We start from the raw sequence: 21710 nt of genomic DNA on the forward strand, positions 1-21710 counted from the left end.
GAGAGCATTGATGACATACATGTATATAGTAGCTACATCCCGCCTATCGCATCAATAAAGCAGTTTCAGCAGTTATTAGATCGGCTGGTACAAGACGCTAGGAATGAAAAATCAGCTATAATAGCCGGAAATTTTAACGCATGGGTGATTAAGTGGGGTAGTCACAAAACCAACACACGGGGACGGGCGTTACATGAGGCATTTGCGCTACTAGACTTGGTGTTCCTAAACCAAGGTGACACCACCACGTTTAGAGGAGGAGGAGATGCAGAGTCCTTCATAGACTTAAAATTTGCTCCGTAAGGCAAGTAGAGAAGTGGATCGTGAGCGATCACTACACGAATAGTGATCACTATGCTATAATAATGGAGCTAGGAATTTCAAAGAAGATATCTTGTGTAAAAGCCAGTAGTACAAGAATCGAATGAAAAGTGAAAGACTATAACAAGGAGTTATTTTTGATGGTGTTTGAAAATATTTAATTGACGGGATCAGCAGACGACAAAGGTACACAAATGACGGTCAAGCTTACCAAAGCCTTGCGATGCGATAATTCCAAAGAAAATGTCCAGCCAAAAATGGCTAGCATATAGACAGAATGATAAAATCAAACAAGTGAATAGCTCTTGCCATCGAGCAAGAAGGTTGGATCAACGGGCAAGGAAGAAATTCTACAGAACTGGTAGAGGTTACGATGTGGTCGAGAGCTATGAAGAAAAAAGGAAGGAAGCTAAACGCAACCTAAAGAGGTGTATTAAAAGATAGTAAACAAGATGCCTAAGGAAGATGCAAGATGAGGTCGATTAAGAGCCTTGCAGCCGACCTTATAAAATCGTCATGAAGAAGATCAAAGGAAGGTAGATGACCCAACCATTACAGATTGGCAAAAACGATGGGATTTTAGCAGTAAAGGGCGGTGGACACATGCGGTATGAACGAAGTATAGAAGACTGGAGTAAAAGAATATATAGTGAAGTGAATTTCTACCTAACGCAGTTCTTGAGTGGACATGTATACTATCGGGCGTATCTGCACCGATTTAATTTGGAAGATTACCCGGATTGCCTGATGTGTTCAGTAAATGCCCACACTACCAACAGGAACGAGAGAAACTTGAGTGCTATCTGCAGACCAGACTAACTCCTGAGTCTATCATGGTAGCTATGATGACTTTATCCGACGGGTGGAGCGCAATAAACAATTTTGCTGCGGACATCCTTCAGAATGTCCGAAAAGATGAAGAAGGAAGAAGAATAAGACGTGAAATGCTGCAAGATGACCGGACGATGCGGTAAAATGTAGACGGAAGACGACAAGGAGATAAATGACGGTAGACTGACCAAGTGACGCAAATAAAAGAATCAAGAGATGATGACCACATCAAGAGACAAGGGCAGTAGCCTAAAAGCGTCTCCGCAAAGCAATACTTAACGGTGTTACCGCGAGGAGGATATACCGGAGAAAGAGCTAGGTTCTACTTACTTAGGGTCGGTAAGGAGGACAGAGAGGATTCTGTTGCTGTTAAAAGTTAAAAGCTAACGGTAGCGAAGGGTTTATTGGGTGTGAGTCCCAAACAAGCGGTACCAGTCAGTGCCATATCGTCCATAATAAATTTATGTTTAACCTCTCTTTCTACGAAGGAAAAAAAACCAACACATTTTTGCGTATGCGCAGACTCCATGTATGCATATTGGTAACATATTAAACAAATATAAGGATGATATAGTAATACTCTGCGTGTACTGTATGTCTAATAGTTTGTAGCCACTGTGGTTTTTGAGCTATAAAGTACGGTGATGACGTTGTCGAAACATGATCTCTTCCAAATGCATCGATTAATGGATTGCTGTGTAAAAATACAAATATGAATTTTGAAATCAATTCAAGACATTTATTATACGACATTGATAATCTAATAATATGAAAAAAGATGTTTACTTCTACAACATTTATTTAATTCCAGAAAAATGCTTTGACAGTTAAAAACAAACTTGATTTCATGATTCTAATGGAACGAGAATTAAGTTTCAATTAGCATATAGGAGTGCATGAGCTATGAACAAAAACTTCATATCGGCATAGCAAGACGTGAATACCTGCAGGTATTAACTCTATAATTTACCAAGCAGTCCACCGAATGAAAATTATTTTTATGTATGCTTATATAGAATCATACATGTTCAATATATAAACATACATAATCATATATCTCCCTATATTATATATTTATTTTGCCGACCCCCACATAAAATAACTAAAAAAACGTCCATTTTCGTTATTTTTGAAAATCTGAATGCTCCCTCTTTCATCCCACACACACACTTACTGCTTATGTATCCGAAAGAGAATAAAATTACCTATCTTTGTACTGAATAGAATATAGATAATCGTTCATCGTTTCTTTGTTATACGCCAAAAAGTGCAATTTTTTAAACCATTACCGATAACTTAACTGTGGAACTTCTCGAAAAAAATCATCTTTTTGCGTAACACATTTTTGCGTATACGCAGACTGCATGTATGCATATTGGTAACATATTAAACAAATATAAGGATGATATAGTAATACTCTGCGTGTACTGTATGTCTAATAGTTTGTAGCCACTGGCACTACGATACAAAAAGAGTATTCTTTATATAAACTATTTACGATAAATCTTGAAAACTGTAGATTAAAATTTCTTAGATTTACTGACCTAACCGCTTCAGAGGGTGGAAGCTGACTAAACAATTAAGCAGCAGTGCTCTCTATTTATACACATTTTCGCGCATGCGCAGATTGCGTGTTTACATAATAATAACATATTGAAAAAAATATGAGGATAATATAGCTGTATTTTGCATGTCCTGCATATTAAACAGTTAATAGCCACTGACACTACTAGTCCTAATACTACCTTTATTTAGCAATAACTAAGCAAGATTACTTAAGAAGGACTGAAGAGATTAAAAGCAATATCAAATTTTATTATGTCGCATAAAACTTGAAAAGCCTTTTTAAGCTAGTTAGTTAAAGTTTTTAGTCGCTGTTTAAATGGAAGGTAAATGCCAGTGACTGTGACATAGTTATTTTCCCTGCTTATTCAACTAGACAAGCCTCAATGTTAGGGGCCAAAAGAAGTGCCGGAGATATAGACACGTTGCGTAGAATAGCAAGCTGGACGAAGACCTTAAACACCTTTGCAAAATTGTATAATCTACATTTGAGTAATCGTCGGGATATGCGATTGAAGTAAAGTACGAGATGTAAAGCGTTTTTTTATTTTCTAATTTATATGTGCATATTTTTATTTTTGCAGAAAAAAGTTATAGAACATTACGATACATGTGACCTAAGTGGCACATTATTACGCACGTAACACGGCGCGTAGTTAGCATCCAAGCAAGGTGAATACTGCATCGCCCTTTAATAAAATGCTAACTTAGCTTACAAGTATTGTACATTATTTTGTAGCATCTGCTTGTATTGAGTCTGCTATGTACCACTTTTTCGCGTGGACTTAGATTATGCGGAGTTATAAAATAGTTTTCTGAATAAAACATACAAGAATAATGTTTATTTTTATATCAGCTGCATTGAATCATAATTGTTGTAACATGGCTTGAAAGCCAACGAATAATCATAAGGAAGAGGCGCGTAATACAACTGTATGATTAAACGAACTCACTTGCGTAAGTAAACGTCTATCATAATTATAATTATAAGAAGCTTGTCTTTCAAAATGATTAGTTTCCACCGTATATATTACCAATTTTTAAGAAATAAATCTTGAGACCCGAATTTATTAATGTTTGGCATAACTTTGAAGCAATGAGAAAGCACAGGAGAGATTTGTAGCGCAAGCTGATAAAGAGCGCCAGTCTGCAGGATGCGACTTTTTTACTTTAGTATGCGTTGAATTTTTTGCGACATTGAAAGAAAGTTCATACAATTTTGGAGGGTTGATACATCATACGCTTCATACAATTATGATAGAGCTTCATTTGGAGGTAAGTTTGTTTAAGCTTACGATTCGGCTGAGGCATTTCCAGCTCTCGTTTCCGTCTTATATCGAGCACATTACCTTTCCTAAAAATAGCCAACTTTTCCCTTTATGCATTATATACACTCGACGGACAGACAATTTCAAATTTGCTGGATTTGCTTGTGATTTGATTTTACTCTTTTTTCCCTAGTCTTGTGCATCTTACCGGGTATATAGTTCACACGATCAACAAGCCGAGTTATTTAAGATTTCGAGTTAATTTACAATCAATGTGTCCGTAAAGTTTACTATTAAAAGAAACTCATAAATGTGGCTTGATTATATTCTTTTTTTAAGGTATATGATTAAAATTAAGATAAGTTATAAAAATATGAAAGTAGATACTAGGATATTTCATTTTATTCAAATTACCTAAATGTTGATGGTTGCATATGGAAGTAGACAATAACATCCACTGGAAAGCTGGCATACACGTAATTAGTACTTGCAGCTGTAGCAGCCCAAGAACTTTCCATAGTTTCCAAAGGAAACATAGCGGATTGGCCACCACTTTGAAAGTTTGTTTTGCTGGGAATAGGTTCTAGTGTTTGTTCTAAAAACTCGAGAATATGCGGACTAATAATAGTCTCTTCTGGTATGCTCTGTAGTGTCATCCATGCAAAAAGACTAGCTTTTTTAGTACTAGATTTTTTAATGACGGACATCAATGATGGATTTAAGATAGGATTATCAATTGATATACGAGGAGAAAAAGCTTCTTCAGAAATAGTTTTGGACTCATAATGAACCTAGGATGAAATCATTCATGTTAGATTTTTTTACTTGTGTTTAATTTACATTGATTTGTTAAGGCAAATATTTACTTTAACATCCAAACCGGGGATATGAAATATTGTCAAATCCACTAAAGGCACGTTTGCATGATGAATGTACCGAAGTCTAGATGAACTGATTGTAGATTTTTCTTTACTACTTATGTTTTTCTTACCACTACTTGGACTACTAGGCTGAAATTCAAAGGTTCCTCCAGAACAAGATCGTTCTTTCTTCATTCGACTCATTCTAAAATAAATATATACTTATATAAATATAGAAGAACAAAGAATGAAATTAGAGTAATGTAACTTACATTTTTAATTCATCTTCTTTGGCAGAGTCTTTAGTATGCAAAACGCACTTTCCGCTATTAATTAAAACTTTAACATCCAACTCAAAATCGATATTTGGTTCCTGTGGTTTTTGAGCTATAATGTACGGTGATGACGTTGTCGAAACATGATCTCTTCCAAATGCATCGATTAATGGATTGCTGTGTAAAAATACAAATATGAATTTTGAAATCAATTCAAGACATTTATTATACGACATTGATAATCTAATAATATGAAAAAAGATGTTTACTTCTACAACATTTATTTAATTCCAGAAAAATGCTTTGACAGTTAAAAACAAACTTGATTTCATGATTCTAATGGAACGAGAATTAAGTTTCAATTAGCATATAGGAGTGCATGAGCTATGAACAAAAACTTCATATCGGCATAGCAAGACGTGAATACCTGCAGGTATTAACTCTATAATTTACCAAGCAGTCCACCGAATGAAAATTATTTTTATGTATGATTATATAGAATCATACATGTTCAATATATAAACATACATAATCATATATCTCCCTATATTATATATTTATTTTGCCGACCCCCACATAAAATAACTAAAAAAACGTCCATTTTCGTTATTTTTAAAAATCTGAATGCTCTCTCTTTCATCCCACACACACACTTACTGATTATGTATCCGAAAGAGAATAAAATGACCTATCTTTGTACTGAATAGAATTTAGATAATCGTTCATCGTTTCTTTGTTATACGCCAAAAAGTGCAATTTTTTAAACCATTACCGATAACTGAACTGTGGAACTTCTCGAAAAAAATCATCTTGATTAAGTATGATAAGAACTACTAGCGACTGGTGCGGGTAAAAAGGTGTGGTAAAAGAATTATTGGGCAACCGAGATTTTTGTCATCGGTTAAGCATTACTAAGCTGGAGACTAGCTTAGTAATGCTTAACTTATTAGAACAAATCCATGGAGACAACCTTGGAAGTCCTATTAAGGTTGATATGATAGCTAGTCTTTTTAAGACGTTCGATGTCTCGGTTCGGGCCTGTGCATCGTTGTTAGGCTAAATCAGCTTCCTGAAGCTGAAAATATTAAGGCAGGAGCTGACGCTGCAATGGATGGCTTAAAGTTGTACATTAATTGGCTCAGCTCTGAGACAAAGGTTGGCGCATGGGTCATTGGGTTAGGCTCTTGTGGCTCGACTGCTGCGTCGGTCAAGTAGCTATTTCTATAAAAGAGCAACAAAATTTTGCATATAATCACTAATTATATCCACAAAAAATCCTTGCAATGTGCAGGAGCATAAATTAGTTTCCAAGCGCAAAGTTTTAATATAAAACAGACATGGTTTTGCTATATACTTGATTCTCGTGGAACGTTTTTGAAATGCAGCCTGATTGGTTAGCTTCTGCTAATCGAAAGCTCTGATTGGCGCATTTCAACATAGGTTCAATGAGAATCAACTACTACCGAGTAATTACATGTTTTTTGTCAATTTATGTTTCGAAGAGAACCGTATCCCGGCGCCGAAAAAGCAGGGGATTAGGAGAGGGTGTTGGACTCTCAGCTGCTCTGATTCATATCTGCGTGAGCCCGAAATTCGCAGAGTTTATACAAAAATCTACTTATTGAAATAAATTGATACGACAGTTTATTGATGAGGGCGATATTGTCTCGCAAAAACGTCGAAGAGTAAAGAGAAAATAATATAATTTTTTCTACACTTTCTTTCTACATCCTGCCTCGGGAAGACCAACAGACGCGTCCCAACATTTTTATGAATATATTTTGATTTTGAAGCATTGCCTCTCTGTTTAAATGCGTTTATGTATCTATATATATTTTCACCCTTCGCACCGCCATATTGGTCACATGAGCTCTCAAACGTTTATATTACCATTAGCAAACAAAATATTCAAAACAATATCACTTAACACATATTGCGGTAAAAATTGTAACTCTTATACCTTTGTACGAGCTTCAATATCAGCTTTGTTTTAAAAAGGTTTTAGAAATCGTGTCGGTTTTCTATTATCATTATTCTATAATGATTTAGCTTCAATTAAATAATGCACTCAACTTGCAGTGATCGATGGAGTCATATAAAAATAAGAATTAAGATAACAAGAAAATCTGTACGAATCTAAATTTTCAATATAATTTATGCCTCTTTTTTGAATTGACTCAGTCTGTAAATTGCAAAACCTCTCTAGGAAAGAAACAAAAACTTTTTTTCCAATAATTGAGTTTTGTCGGGAAATAATAAATGAAATAATTTGAAATTTACGCAGTAAGTAGTTCTTATCATTTATAACTATCATGTTTTTTTTAAACTTCCATAGTGTGGTTATCGAGTTATAATAATTTAAAAAATATTTTATTTAATTTATGATGTAGAGCAACAAAAAACTATGAACGATAATCTAAATTATCCGCAGTGAAAAGATAGGAAATGATATTCACTTTAAGCTACATATTTACTGCTTTAATTTCATTAACTCTTTTAATAAAATTATCACAGAAAAACTGAATTGAAAAATTGCTATAAAACAAAATCGCATTAATAAAATGAAATAGTACATTACTCAACTAGGGGCGAAAGTTGGCTCTTTCAAGCTAAGATGATGATGAGCACTCGTGCCTGAGACGGACACTAATGCTCAACCATCATCCGAGTCTGAAAAACCCAATTCGCTCCTTGTTGCGTACCGTGCTTTTCATAATCAGTGCATCGATAACGCTCCTTTAAGCCTGCCTGAAAAGGGGGAGTCGTCTAGTATCTGATAGTGAGATGTGTTCGATGTCACATGGACCGATGGTATTTACATATATATATGAGATGTATTACACATATACACACACGAAAATGCAAATATCTGAGGCGAAAGTGTTTTTTACCTAAGGACGAAAGTAAGCACTTTCGCCCCTAAGGAAAAACAATTTTATATCAGATATATGTATGTGTGGGTGTGTTTATACGCATATATACACGCAAAAACACTAAAAAGGCCTTTCGCCTCAGGCTTGAAAAAGTCTACTTTCGCTCCACATTTTTGTGGGTGAAAAGCACGTTTTCGATGCACGTGTTATGAAAAATAGATTTTTTTCCCATTATACTACGTAAACTAGCGGACCAGATTTATTCATAACAATATTATGTAATCCGAAATAGGAAGGATTAAAATTAATTTTGAAAACATTTCCATAATATGTAAATCTTAATAATGTACGTAAGACTTCAGATAAAAAAAGGAAAAAATATAAAACTATTTTGTAAATGCCATTAGCAGTAGAAGTTCGACGTTAATTCAGTACTTTTATTTTTAATAGCGCATTTTCTTTTTTATTTTCTCGACTTAGACAGCATTTAATCTTTGACTTTTTTATAATCTATGAATTTTATGTTATACAATAAGATCGTTTATTCTTAAGAGGATACAACACCTTTAAACTTCGAAAAAATCGATTTTTTTTATTGCTTATTTTGACAGGAAATTTTCCGTAAAACACGCTCCTGAAACCCGTTTATCAAAAAAAAAAAAAAAAAAATCCGCAAAATTATAAGCAAAATACTAAAACAAAATTTTTATCGTTTTTTTGTAAAATTGCGTATTTTTGTCTAATACGACTAATCATTTTAATTTTAAGTTTTATAAATTTGTTTTTGTAAATGTTGAAAATACTATTTTTTTACCGTAGTATATACGTATATTATGCTCTGCATACATATTTTAGTAAATAAATTAGAGCGTATTGATATGATTTTTTTGCGTTGTTTTCGAGATAAATTTCTAGTTTCGCTTCTTATAGAAGGCTCCGATGGATACGTAGGGAAATTTATTTGAATTCAAATATCGCGCGCCCGCGCACCACCTATGGACAGGTTAGAATTAATGTGTCGGAGAAGGACAGAGCGACCGGGGATGTGTTTTACACTGAGTAAACACAGCTGATGTATTAATACATAAAAAGCTGATATCTTTTAAAAGTGTTTTTGAATTAATCTAAGTAGTGTTTGTAGTGTTTGTTTAAAAGCAGAACAGTGAAGCTTTTTAAAAAAGTGTAAAGTTATTTTGAAAATATGTGTGATCATCGAGATACCAAGGGCAGGTTTGCGCGTACCCATCCAGACAAGAAGTACTCTCGAAGAAGAGGTAAGAAGAGGCAAAGAAGATTTATAGGAGTAACAAGTGAGGATGAACCTGCCAACAAGTCAAGACTTCAAGTTCATCAAAGAAGATACAAACTCCATCAGCGGAAGATACCTCTAAGATCAGGAATAGATTGATTTATATCAACATTCTATTTCCTACGCTTGAGACAATTTTGATTCGCAACCAATGTCATGGCAAATTTCAACTTCGCGAATCCGAAGCTTAGGGATTACGATACAAGATTGAAGTAATGTGCAGTCAGCTGACAGCTTTCAACTCATGCAGAAAAGTTGGCGTTAAGAACCATGCTTGGGTGAACAACAGAAGAGAAGTATTTACATTTCGTGCTCTTGAACTTGGACACGATGATCATCATCTATTTTGTGGGTTAATGGACTGCTTAATACCCATGGCTCAGTGTGCATGTGATGTAATTAGCGAACAATACAGTGAAGTGTGTAAAAAAGTGGCTAAGGACTCTGTGAAAACTGCAGTGATGGAAAAAAAGTCGCTACAGAGAATGGAGCTCCCGGACTAAACATTTTAACATTTGGAGGTTAGACTTGTAATTTTCTGCAGTTTTAACTTGAAGGTTCAACCCAGTAACCAAAAGAAAAGATAAGTATAAAGTGTTATCATTATCAAGGATAAAATATCCTTTTTATCAAATTTTTATAAAAATTCATGAAATACCTTTTTTGTTTGCAGATAAGAAAAACCGTACAGAACCCAGAGGTATAAGTGAATATACCTCATAATTGCTGAGAGTCAAGGTCTATGTGTGTGGAACATAGAAAATTTGACCCCAAAGGATTTGGTAAGCACTAATTTGAGTTACACTTTCAACAATTTTCATAAACTTTAAAGTTGATTTTCTCTAAATGTTGTTTTTACTGATTTCAGCTTACTGTCCGTAGGATTCTAAGTGAACGCATGGTTCTTTTGGGCTCAAACTCAAGAAGGATACTTTGTACACCTGCAGTTCTGATATGAATGCAGGGATTTTGATTTGAATTTTTAGAAAATGTTTTATACACAAAAAGGTGCCAGAATAAGCCAAAAACAACTCAGTTTTTTTATCGCTAAATCATTTCTAAACATTCAAATGTTTTATACATAAAACGATGCCAGAATAAGCGAAAAAATTCAGTTTTTTCATCGCCAAAACATTTCTAAACATTCAAATTAAAATCCCTGCATTCATTCCAAAACTACAAGTCTACAAAGTATCCTCCTTGAGTTTGAGCCCAAAAGAACCATTCGTTCACTTGGAATCCTACGGACAGTGAAAAAGTTCACAAATTCTTGCACCGAGTGCCACAATTGGCCAGCAGGAATAATGAAGGTTTTAGACTGATAAAATTAAAGGTATTTATGCTAAATATATCTATAAAAAATTTCAAATGATTTACTTAAAATTTATGAATTTTTCTCTGAGTTATTTTTTTCAGGGTTTAAAGGTGTTGTGTCTCCTTAACCCAGCAGAAAGTAATTATCAGATCAATTTTAAAATAAAATGTTTAAATAAAAATCACACAGAAACTAAAATGTGGAGTTGGCAAACGAAGGGAGCAGGGGGGCGAAGCCATACTAGTAGTGATACATAAAACTAGTCTTTATATAGTTTTTAATATTTATACATGGTTATGTATATGATCATATATGTTTCAAAACACGAATTTATAGTCATATATAATTGTAAATAAGTTTATTGGAGGCAAGTTCCTTGATAGAAATGTTCCCCATTTGTTTACCATCACTTGGCAAAATTTGGAAAGCTTTCCCATATCTTTGAGTATTGGTTTGCCAATAAGACCCCGTATTTCGTCACGGATTTCAGCATTTATTGTCCTGCGAATAAGCGGGATTTCAAAGAATATTTTTGAGGTTACGTTCTCTCAATAGTTTTGATTGAAGTTCGTTTATTATACTTTTACGATGCATGGCTGTGATCTAATGAGTACGTAAGAATCAAAATTAGATAGCCTTCAGGTGTCGAAGATCGGCGATGACGGGGTCTAGGTAGTAGCATATGTAATTTTTGGAACAGCGGTAATCAGGTCTAGGTAGTTTGCTACGTAATTTTTCGTAAGTAGATGTGAATATCGAGCATAGATAGTGCCTAGGTATGTACGGTCGCCGATGACGAGGTCCAGGTAGTGCGCTCCGTGGCTTTTGACGTCTAAGTGTGAAAAAACACCTAGCGCACGACCTGGATCCCACCATCAGCGCTTTGTACATCTAGACACTATCCACAATCGATGTACACATCTATGCACAAAAAGCTACGAAGTGGACTACCTGAACTTCGTCATCAGCGAATATATACATCTATAGAAATTATTCCGAACCAATATTTACATTTACGCACAAAAAACTGCAGAGTAAACTTCCCAGACATTTTGATCGGCGACCCTGCAACCCAGACACCTTCCGTAGTCGATATTCGTATCTAAACATAGAAAACTATATTGCTGACATAACCTACAATGAAGACACAAATATAACATTACTATCGAATTCGCCTACCGTTTCTCTTTTGTTAGCTAAACTTTCGCCTAGCGTATTGGTAAAAAAATTGGCGAATAATTGGTGTATTATCCATTTTGGTTGGGGAAATCCCTACCAGGGTACTTATATTTTGTGAATAAGAATATATGTTTAGATTTGAGCCCTAGTAGAAATTCGACTACGTAAAATGGTCTGGAAACTAGAAAATGGCTATGAGATATAGCTTATAAATAGCTCGTGAAAAAACGCTTCGTCTTACATTTCTTTATCATTTTCTAGAATAAACCTACTCTCCAAACCATAATATTGACATTACCTTTTGTAACTTATTGTATTGTACAGTAAATGCAAAGAAGTTTACAAATTTCGATTGGTTTTTAAGTTATTTGTAACCTACAGTAGACAAAAGTCATACATAGACCACGCATTATGAAGATATTAATGATTTGCTCATTTTTTTGACCAACTGCATTTTACATAGCTTTTTCCCAGCCATTAACTAGATATTTTTTTCTAGTTTGCCTTAATCAATGAAATCTACGTTTACAAGCTTAAAATGCCTTGAAAAATGGCATAATTAATATCTTACGCCATGTTTATACTAAAAATGCTTAAAAAATGTTTGAAAAATGCATTTTATCGATAAGCGAAAAATGGCCCAGTTTTCACCCATTTCTAGAGAAACGAGGTATTTACTAGCTTTTAAATGGAATCGATTTCCACCAGAGATTTAATAAAATAATATGTACCTATTTACAATAATGTAAAATAAAGGAGGGCGGGAGTCCGCTATTTAGACGATTCATTATTTGATGAAACTTTTTTCGATACAAGTCAAGTTTTTTAAAATTATATAGATTCAATTTTCCAAAAACAGACAAATCATTATTTAAAAATGATATAATCAATACTATAAAAATATTAAAATTCTAATTATTAGAAATCCAGATAATTAACACTCATTGTTTTTGAAGAAATATCTTAACCATGCAATTATTCGAAAATCCACGAATTTTAGTGCAGCGTTTAATCCATTTTCAAATATACAAGTGTTCTACTTCATGATGTATCTATTATAACCCGTTCATAGTGTTATTTTTTCATAACTATTTTCTTCTTTTAATGTGATGTCCGTGTTTAAAATTATCTACAAAAAGAGTTTTTAATTATGTGACTAATTCTTAGTAAAACCGTTGGAATAATTTTTTGCTAAATAATGGAAATTGATAGCCTTTTTCGAGGAAATACTAAAATTTAAATTTTAAGCGTATTTGAATCGTAAATAAAAGCGAGTTGATAAAAATAGCCCAAACATTGGAACGAATCTTGCCCCCGTATTGCTTGCCTTGTTACATAATTTTAACAAGTTTTATAATGCTGGTCGAGTATTGTTTACCATTTCGGACTTAAATCAAAATCATCGTAGCGTAAAAGTTAGATTCATAACCACTTAGGTTATTAGATACGGAGTTTGTGCGCGTGTGGATATCATTTTTTAGAATGCCAAAGAAAAGTTACGAGTGCGTAAAAAATTGCCCTCCTCTATTCAATCGAAAAAAGGGACAACCAAAATGTAGCTGTTCAAAATGAAAATTTTTTAATACATACAAAGAAGAGAAAAGCATAAATGTTGTAGATGCAGATAACCTAAGAGATGACAAACAAAATAACAAGTAAACTTATCAATATTCCTTAAAATTTTGTGTAATTTTCAGAAAAATTGATGGTTATTGAATTTTTTCACATAAACATGATTAATTTTAACCTCGATTTTGAAGCTTGCATTACGAGCAGCATAGATAATGTTTCATCTAAAAATATAAACAGTAGTTGTATTTTTGAAGCAGTGATCATGTTTCAACTTATGATAAAGTCAAATCTCCACAGATACGTGAAACAAATTGTTACACATCATACTATTTTAGTGATTTGGGTACATTATAAATAAATACTTGGTATGTATGTATACTACGATTGCAGATCGAAAATAGTACATATGATTCTTTAAGTCCCAAAGAGAAATTACGTAACTGGAACATAAACAATACATTCACTTTGAGAAATTCTACAATTAAAGAATCGTTCAAAATATTACATAACAAGGGACACACAGAGTTGCCACGCACATCTAAAATGATACGATGACACAATTCTCAAATGAGACCAAAAACATTGAAACTGCTAAATCAAAAAATGGAATTGACATATATTTCGGAATTACTCATGTTTTAATTTTGATGGTTAAACCGGAAATTTACGAAGAAAATCAAATTGAAATACTAGTAAATATTAACGGGATGCCTATTTACAAGAGTTCTAACAATCAGTTTTGGCCTGTATTAATCAAAATTTAACACGACAACGACACTTGAAAACCTGAAATTGTTGGTATTTCTTGCGACCATTCAAAGCTTAAAAGTATAAACGAATTTATGAACGACTTTATCGAAGAGACGAATTGCTTAATGAAAAACCAATAATAACTCAAAATAAAAAGTATTTTTTTTCTGCATTAAAGAGTTTATTTGCGACACTCCTGCTAGGGCAGGATGTAAGTGTTGCAAAGCACACAGTGACTTTTTTTCGTGTAAAAGATGCGAAATAAAAGGTGTAACAGTATTAAGCACCTGTTTAATCTTGGAATTATGAAAACATCTACACCATTTTTTTTGTATCAAGTTGCATACTTTTGTGTCAATATTTAGCAGTACATTATAGTCATTATGCAAGATCACTACTTAAAACATTTTTCAACTTAATGCCAACTATGCATGGAAAGGATACGCAAGTAATGAATTTTCATAATCTCATCCATTTAGCAGACGATGGAGATTACATGAAAGCGTCTTTGTCAGCCTATTCCACATTTCTATTCAAAAGTTGCTGGGATCAGATTAAGAAATTGATTAATGCCCGAATAATCCGTTAGTTCAAGTTGCCAGACGTTTACATGAAATTTAAAACGGAACGCCAGAGTTTACAAGTAAAAATTACTTATTCAGTAAGTTTTGGGAAAAAATTTATCTTTTTCGCATTCACTTTCATTTAATGGCGCATGCACAAATTAATTTTATGTAATTATTTTTACACTCAATTTAGTAGCACAAGAAGATTTGCAAAATATGTACAAAAAAATAAAATCAGATATGAAATCACTGAAAGACAGCATTCAATATGATCTACGCCATTTCAAGGAAAATATTTGCACTCATTTTATTGCTGTGGGAGGCAGTCCAATAACGATTGAAAACCTTTACTCAAACTATACCTAAAACGACTCCTTAAAGGAATGTCGTTACAGCTTCGCAAATCCACCACGGGGTATTTTGTATTTCCAAACTTTTAGAAATACAAAAAGTCCGATCGAAATTTCCTTTAGTACAATGAGATGATTGAAAAAAAACGCAAAATAGTGCTTTTCAAAAATTAAAAAATGTTCATAAAAAAATAGTTGAGAAAATAAAAAAAAACTGTTTTTCCCGAATTCAGAATCCAAAAATAGATATGCATGTCAAATTTTCTTGATATTGACGAAGTAGTTCCGGAAAGTTTACAGTATACATACACACACCCACATACGCACACATTTTATCAAATATATACGCATATAGTGCGGAATGGAAGGACATGGGGTGAAAAATTGCACAAACGAGCTGAGTTGCATTCTCCGCCGGGAAAAGGATGGAGAATTAAAGAGTGACCATGCAGCTGATAGCTATACATGCCCAGCGTACCAAGCCATTAAAAGTACTAAAGAACCAACAAAAATGAGAACAGTGCAGTTAAATCTAAACCACTATGAAACAGCACAGGACCTACTCAACCAGTATGTCCGCGAGAAAGAGGTAGACGTAGCTATTGTGTGCGAACAATACAAGTATCTAGACGAACCATCGTGGGAAATGGACACTACGGGTAAAGCAGCGATCTGGGCATGTGGAAACGTTGCTTTCTGTGAAAAAATGATGATCCGTGAAGAAGGATTTATACGGGCTAAGGTAGCAGGTGTCACTGTTTACAGCTGCTACGCTTCACCTAACGCTCCAATCGAGCAGTTCCAACAACTGCTAGATCGGCTCATACACTGAGAGAAATGTAGAGTTAGTATAGCCGTACATTTTTTGTGGTATTAGCCTTGGACAACCACAGCTGTTTTAGCGGTGGACTCAGGCAGATTCTACCGGAGTTTGCAGTACTCCAAGCTTGGCTCCTCCCCGGGCTATATCAGCCGCGTCGAACACGTGAGGTTTTACTTATATGTTTATGTTTTTTAGCATATCATATCACAATGAGTGACAAATTCATATGGGAACTATTGGTTTCGTGGAATTTGTAAAAGTTTTGCGAAAGGTTTGAGAATAAGTATTGCAATATGCACAACCGAACCTCTTAACCTCAAAATACCTCAGCATACCATTCACGCTCATCCAGAGAACTTCGTAGACTTGTACAATACATGTATAGAAGAGGGAACATTTCCCACAAACTGGAAGAAACAGCGACTAGTGCTTCTGCCAAAAGGAAAGAAACCACCCCAGGAGTCCTCATCATACAGACCGTTCTGCATGCTGGATACCCCAGGCAAGATCCTGGAATGCATTATCTGCGTCTGAATGGATCATTATATAGAAGAAAAAGGTGGATTAGCGGAACACCAATATGGCTTCATAAAGAAGCGTTCAATCCTGGACGCAGTTAGTCTAGTGATTGACACTGCACAAACAGCGATAGAAGAAAAAAGATGGAAGGAAGGAAAAAAAGAAGTATTGCGCCATAGTTACATTAGATGTTAAAAATGCATTTAATTTGGCCAGATAAAGTAAAATACACGAGGCACTCCAGAAGCAGGATGTGCCCTTATATATAAGAAGGATGATGTCCGACTACTTGAAGGACAGAATCTTATTGTATGACACTGAGGACGATACTAAGGCCTATAAAGTTACAGGAGGCGTCCCCCAAGGGTCAGTGCTTGGCCCACCGACTTGGAACATCATGTACGACGGGGTACTAAATCTACAATTATCTGAAGGAGCAACAGTCGTGGGATTCGCTGAAGACATAGCACTAGTGGTAGTAGCGAAACATAAAGAAGAGTTGACAGACATAGCTGAAGAGTCAATCCGTATAATACACAAATGGCTAACAGAGACGGGACTGGAACTAGCCAGTTACAAAACGGAAGTTATTCTCATTTCCAGTAGGAAGAAGATGGAAGAAATCACACTGACGATTGATGGACTTGAGATCGTTTCTTAACCAACCATCAAATACTTGGGCATCACCATCGATGCAAGAGTAAGGTTTAAACGGCATCTGGAAATCGTCAGTGATAAAGCAGCAAAAGTTGGGGCTGCTCCATCACGATTGATGCTATATGTAGGAGGGCCATCTCAGAAGCGAAGGTTACTCTTTGTAAGTGTAACCACATCGATTATGCTATACGGAGCCTTAATATGGGCTAATGCGATACAAGTGAAATCGTATGCACGAAAGTTGACTACCGTGGATAGGCGAAGTGCACTAAGTGTGGTGTCCGCTTACCGTATGGTATCTGACGATGCTGCCTGCATTATAGCAGGTATGCCACCCATTGATCTCTTAGCATTGGACAGAAAGGACGTATTCAAAGCTAGGAGACGATCGATTGACAAAAGCCAGAAGGAGATCTGGGATACCGCAAGAAACAAGACGATGGCTTAATGGCAAACAAGATGGGACGCTAGTGGCAAAGGGCGACGGAATCATGACTTATACCAAGGATAGAATACTGGATTGGAAGAAGACATGGGGAAGTTAACTACTACCTCACGCAGTTTTTGACCGGTCACGGATGTTTCCGGGCGTACCTGCATCGGTTCAAACTAGACGACCATCCGAACTGCACAATATGTTTGGATGCAACAGAGGATGTTGAGTACGACTTTTGCGAATGCTCACGATATTATCTGGAGCGAGAAGAACTTGAGAGTTATCTTCAGATCAGAATAACTCCTGAGTCGATTATGACGGCCATGCTGACCTCAGAGGATGGACAGTGCGCAGTCAGCAACTATGCTGCAGACATTCTCAAGAAAGTCAGAAAAGACGAAGAAGACAGAAGACGAAGAGGCTGAGTACGTATGTGTGTATGTGCAAAGCAGAAAATAAAGGATAACTATAGTGACGATGACCACATCAACCAGAAGCGGGCAAAAGCCTTTTGCCCCCCCCCCCCCCCCGCGAAGCATTGCTTGACGGTAGTACCGCGGGGTTCAGGGGCTTAGAAGATGGAGTTAGGCACCTTTACCAATGGTCAATAAAGGCAAAGAGGGCGTTCCTTTTTACGGTCGTGCTATTGTCTTTTTAAGATTTTCACTAATACCTCTTTCTCCGAGAAAGAAACAAAAAAAAACACACACATCCATACGGACATTTTCTAAAAACACTTGATTTGAACTTCTAACACACCAAAAAGTATTTTCTAGAAGTTTTGACGAAACTCAAAATTTTACTATTACAAAGCTTCCTCCAGAAGGAAGCAAAATTTTGAAAGTTTTGAATTACACAACTCAAAATGAAAAACTTCCCATTCACTCAAAATGCATAAAACGGGACTTTACATACACTCGTCAAAAAAGTACTGTGTGTAACAGGGGGGGGGGGGATTTTTACCTATAACTTAAACATTATATTTGGCATTTTTTCAATTTTTAAACAATTTTTTTTTTATTTAACTGTAGACCACTTTTTAAAATTAAATTTTAATACAAAATCCTACACTTATGTCAAAATTATATGTATTTCAAGTATTTCTACTAAAGAAAAAGTGCTCTGAGATGCCCATATCTTAAGTCAGTCTGGGGTGAGTGAAATAATGAGAATTGGGAATTTTGGCCTTTGAAGACATATTGCACCTGACATATAGTAAATATAAAAAATGTTTGATGATTTCTACAGTACTACTCAACTTTCATCATTGTTAAACCAATTATTTAAACAATTTAAGTTTTATATAAAAATATAATTCAATTTCTCATTTTTTTTTAATTTTAAGGTGGTTAGGTCCCCTTAAACGGAGCACATTTAAATGTTAAACATAAAATTTAAAAAGTGACATTCATCACTTCAACGCGCGCCGATAGCCTAAGAGGGAGAATCAAGTTAAGGAACTCTGCACGTTGGAGTTAACTTCCCGTTTTTCATCAGATCTGTTCCGTAAGCTTAGATAGATTAAAATCTATTAAAGAGGTCCAATCTGGGGTAAATCGTGCAAAAAAACAAAACAAAAAAAATATTTGTCTGCTGAACATTTTTTCTATTTACGTAAATTAAAAAAAAAAATATATTTACTGAAAATATTCACAATATACACTATTTCTACCAAAAAATGTCATGTATATATAATACAAAATCACCAATCAAAATTCATGACATTTTACTATATGAATAAGTGTTTTTAGTCACTTGCCACGGCTTTGTAGAAGAATCAAACCGCCTTCTTTACTATATCCGAGCTTAAACTGTACCTTAAACACGTCTCCTTAGACCTAATGTAAGACTTTTAAAAAAAATATAAATTTATTATTCTATCCATACGTACTATACGTAGCTAATAATTCTCTATCATGTTAAAATGTGTCTAGTAGCCTCCAGCTATAAGTTCACATCACCCCAAAACTACCCTTCCTTAGGGGTTGGGGTGAACCGGAAATTGACCGAAAGTCGACCGGAAGTAGACCGAAAGTGATCCGGAAGTCATCGGAAAAAATACGAAATGACCCGGAAGTGACCAGAATGATGTATATTCGCTTAAGTACTCCTAAGGGATGAATCGAAAATTAAACAATGAATAATTAATAAAAATTTTGAAAAGTATTATTCATTATATATATACACACACACACACACACACACACACACACACACACACAGGTGGTACTCTGTTTAATCAGAGATCAAAAATTTTTTTCATCTTTAACCCACGGTAAAAATGTTCCAGATACAGTTTCCAATGAACCGAATTTTTTTTAGATTTATAAATTACTTTTTACCAAAATAGTAGGGAGCCAAAGATGTCAATTTTGGCAATTTTTGGGTTTTTAGCAAAAATTAATCAATTCATAGCTCTTCAGGGAAGCATTTTTCACTATATACATAAATATACTTTTTTTTTGTAAAATTTTCTCACCTTTTCAATTACAATGCCCTTAAAGTCATATATATATATATATATATATATATATATATATATATATATATATATATATGTGCGTGTGTGTGTGTGTGTGTGTGTGTGTGTGTGTTTGAAGACACCCGTGACACTATTTACTTCTATATTGATGTTCGGATTTTTCATGATACAAAAAAAATGCTTATCGTTACTGTTCGTGAGTTTTTTTGGCTTATTAGAATCTTTTTTAAACTATGATTTCCAATGAAAATTTTTGTAAATAAGCCGTTTTTTTAATAATAAACGAGTGTATATATCGCGAATGCTCGGAACAGTTTCTCTACATTTTTCTCCAGTGTGGTAGGACCGTGAAGTTGGCTTTCTAGCTGAAAAGTGGTAGGAGCGTTAAGTTGACCGCACAAACTATTATGTGTAATACAGTTGGGTATCGCTTTCCCGCAGAGTAGAAGTGTTTACATTATCTGCTTAAATTTAAGGTTATGTTTTATTTTGTTTATTGGAGAACAACTAAAATTTTCTTTTTATGTATCAGATCGTCATACAAACACCATAAGTACAATAAAACGGGCATGGCAAGTTACGTAGTAATTATCTTGAGAGTTGTTCCTCGCTTTATTACGATTAAATATAATAAACTTGACTTTGCTTGATTGATCTCAGTTCTTTTATATCTGTGATTTCGTTGCGGAATATATCACACTTGCCTTACCTTTTACTTTTTCAAAAGTTAATTTTTTTGTAGAGATAATATAATACCTATTTAATTTGATTTTAGCAAATTTTATTGCGTGAGTAACATTTCTTATAATTAAAATTTTAGCAATAGTTTCAAAATAAATTTTATTTTTATAATCTTTTGATATTTGATAAATTCTAATCAAATGTTCTTGCATTTTACTAATATTAAATTGAACATTGTATGGGCAAATAGTAAATACAATAGCGACTGTAAATATAGAAAAAACACCGCAATCATAATTAGTCTGATAGTGTACTTGTTCAAAAGATATGTGTAAATTATCTTTATTTGGAAACAGCCTATCAATAAAAATCATCATCAAGGCATTCTTTCATTAATACTATCGAAATTACATTGCCTTTGTACCACAAACAAATCCCGTGTCTGTTTGTACTTAAACCAGAAAAAAGTATTTAAATATATGCTTTATGTCTATCAATAGATCAGATAAATCAGAAATCGAGTAAAATTTTGACATACTGTTGAATTCAAGTATATAGTTATCATTTAATTGACTTTAAGAATTAGAATAATTTCCAATTTATTTTAAAATAAGTACATATATAGTATCATAAATGTATCATCAATTGTCGTAAAACAGCAAATAATCTATTTTTCATTTTCGTTTTTATCAGGTATTTCTGCACTAATTAATTGGTTTAAGTAATTTGCAGCAAACATTTTTTACTTCTTTTTTAAATAAATGTCACATCGAATGTGACAAATTAACGTAGAAAACTATAAAATTTTAATACATAGCTAACTCACGTGAATGTACTCGCCAGTGATAAATAACTTTATGCATGGATGACTTTTTGCATAATATAAAAATTTCACGTTGCTTATTAGATAATAATAAGATATCATATTTTTCTATTTGTTTACTATAATTTTAGCGTCTTCATTTTCGTGATAATCAGTCAAAATTTGAAAAAATGAAAGCATAGAAGGCAAAAATTAAAGACCGAAATTGTGAAATTAAACAATTTCTAAAACGAAAATGTTTAATTGATATATTAGGA

At 34.1% G+C, this 21710-nt stretch overlaps 1 protein-coding gene across 17 annotated transcripts in view; it reads right to left on the reverse strand.

Annotated features, from left to right (window-relative positions):
* Nucleotides 1–21710, reverse strand: part of LOC100114775 (transmembrane protein KIAA1109) — a 504143-nt gene that overhangs the window by 395746 nt on the left and 86687 nt on the right. For all 17 annotated transcript variants that reach the window (XR_004226571.2, XR_004345179.1, XR_004345180.1 and 14 more), the window contains 3 exons: nucleotides 5116–5295; nucleotides 4850–5048; nucleotides 4398–4774 (listed from right to left, as the gene is read on the reverse strand). Coding sequence is in view for 14 of the 17 variants with exons in the window: in XM_031922441.2 (XP_031778301.1) it covers nucleotides 4398–4774; nucleotides 4850–5048; nucleotides 5116–5295 (756 nt within the window). In the remaining 3 variants the exon portion in view is untranslated. The remainder of the gene's footprint in view (nucleotides 1–4397; nucleotides 4775–4849; nucleotides 5049–5115; nucleotides 5296–21710) is intronic.

Source organism: Nasonia vitripennis, assembly GCF_009193385.2.
Source record: "Nasonia vitripennis strain AsymCx chromosome 1 unlocalized genomic scaffold, Nvit_psr_1.1 chr1_random0016, whole genome shotgun sequence".
NCBI classification, from domain to species: Eukaryota; Metazoa; Arthropoda; class Insecta; order Hymenoptera; family Pteromalidae; genus Nasonia; species Nasonia vitripennis.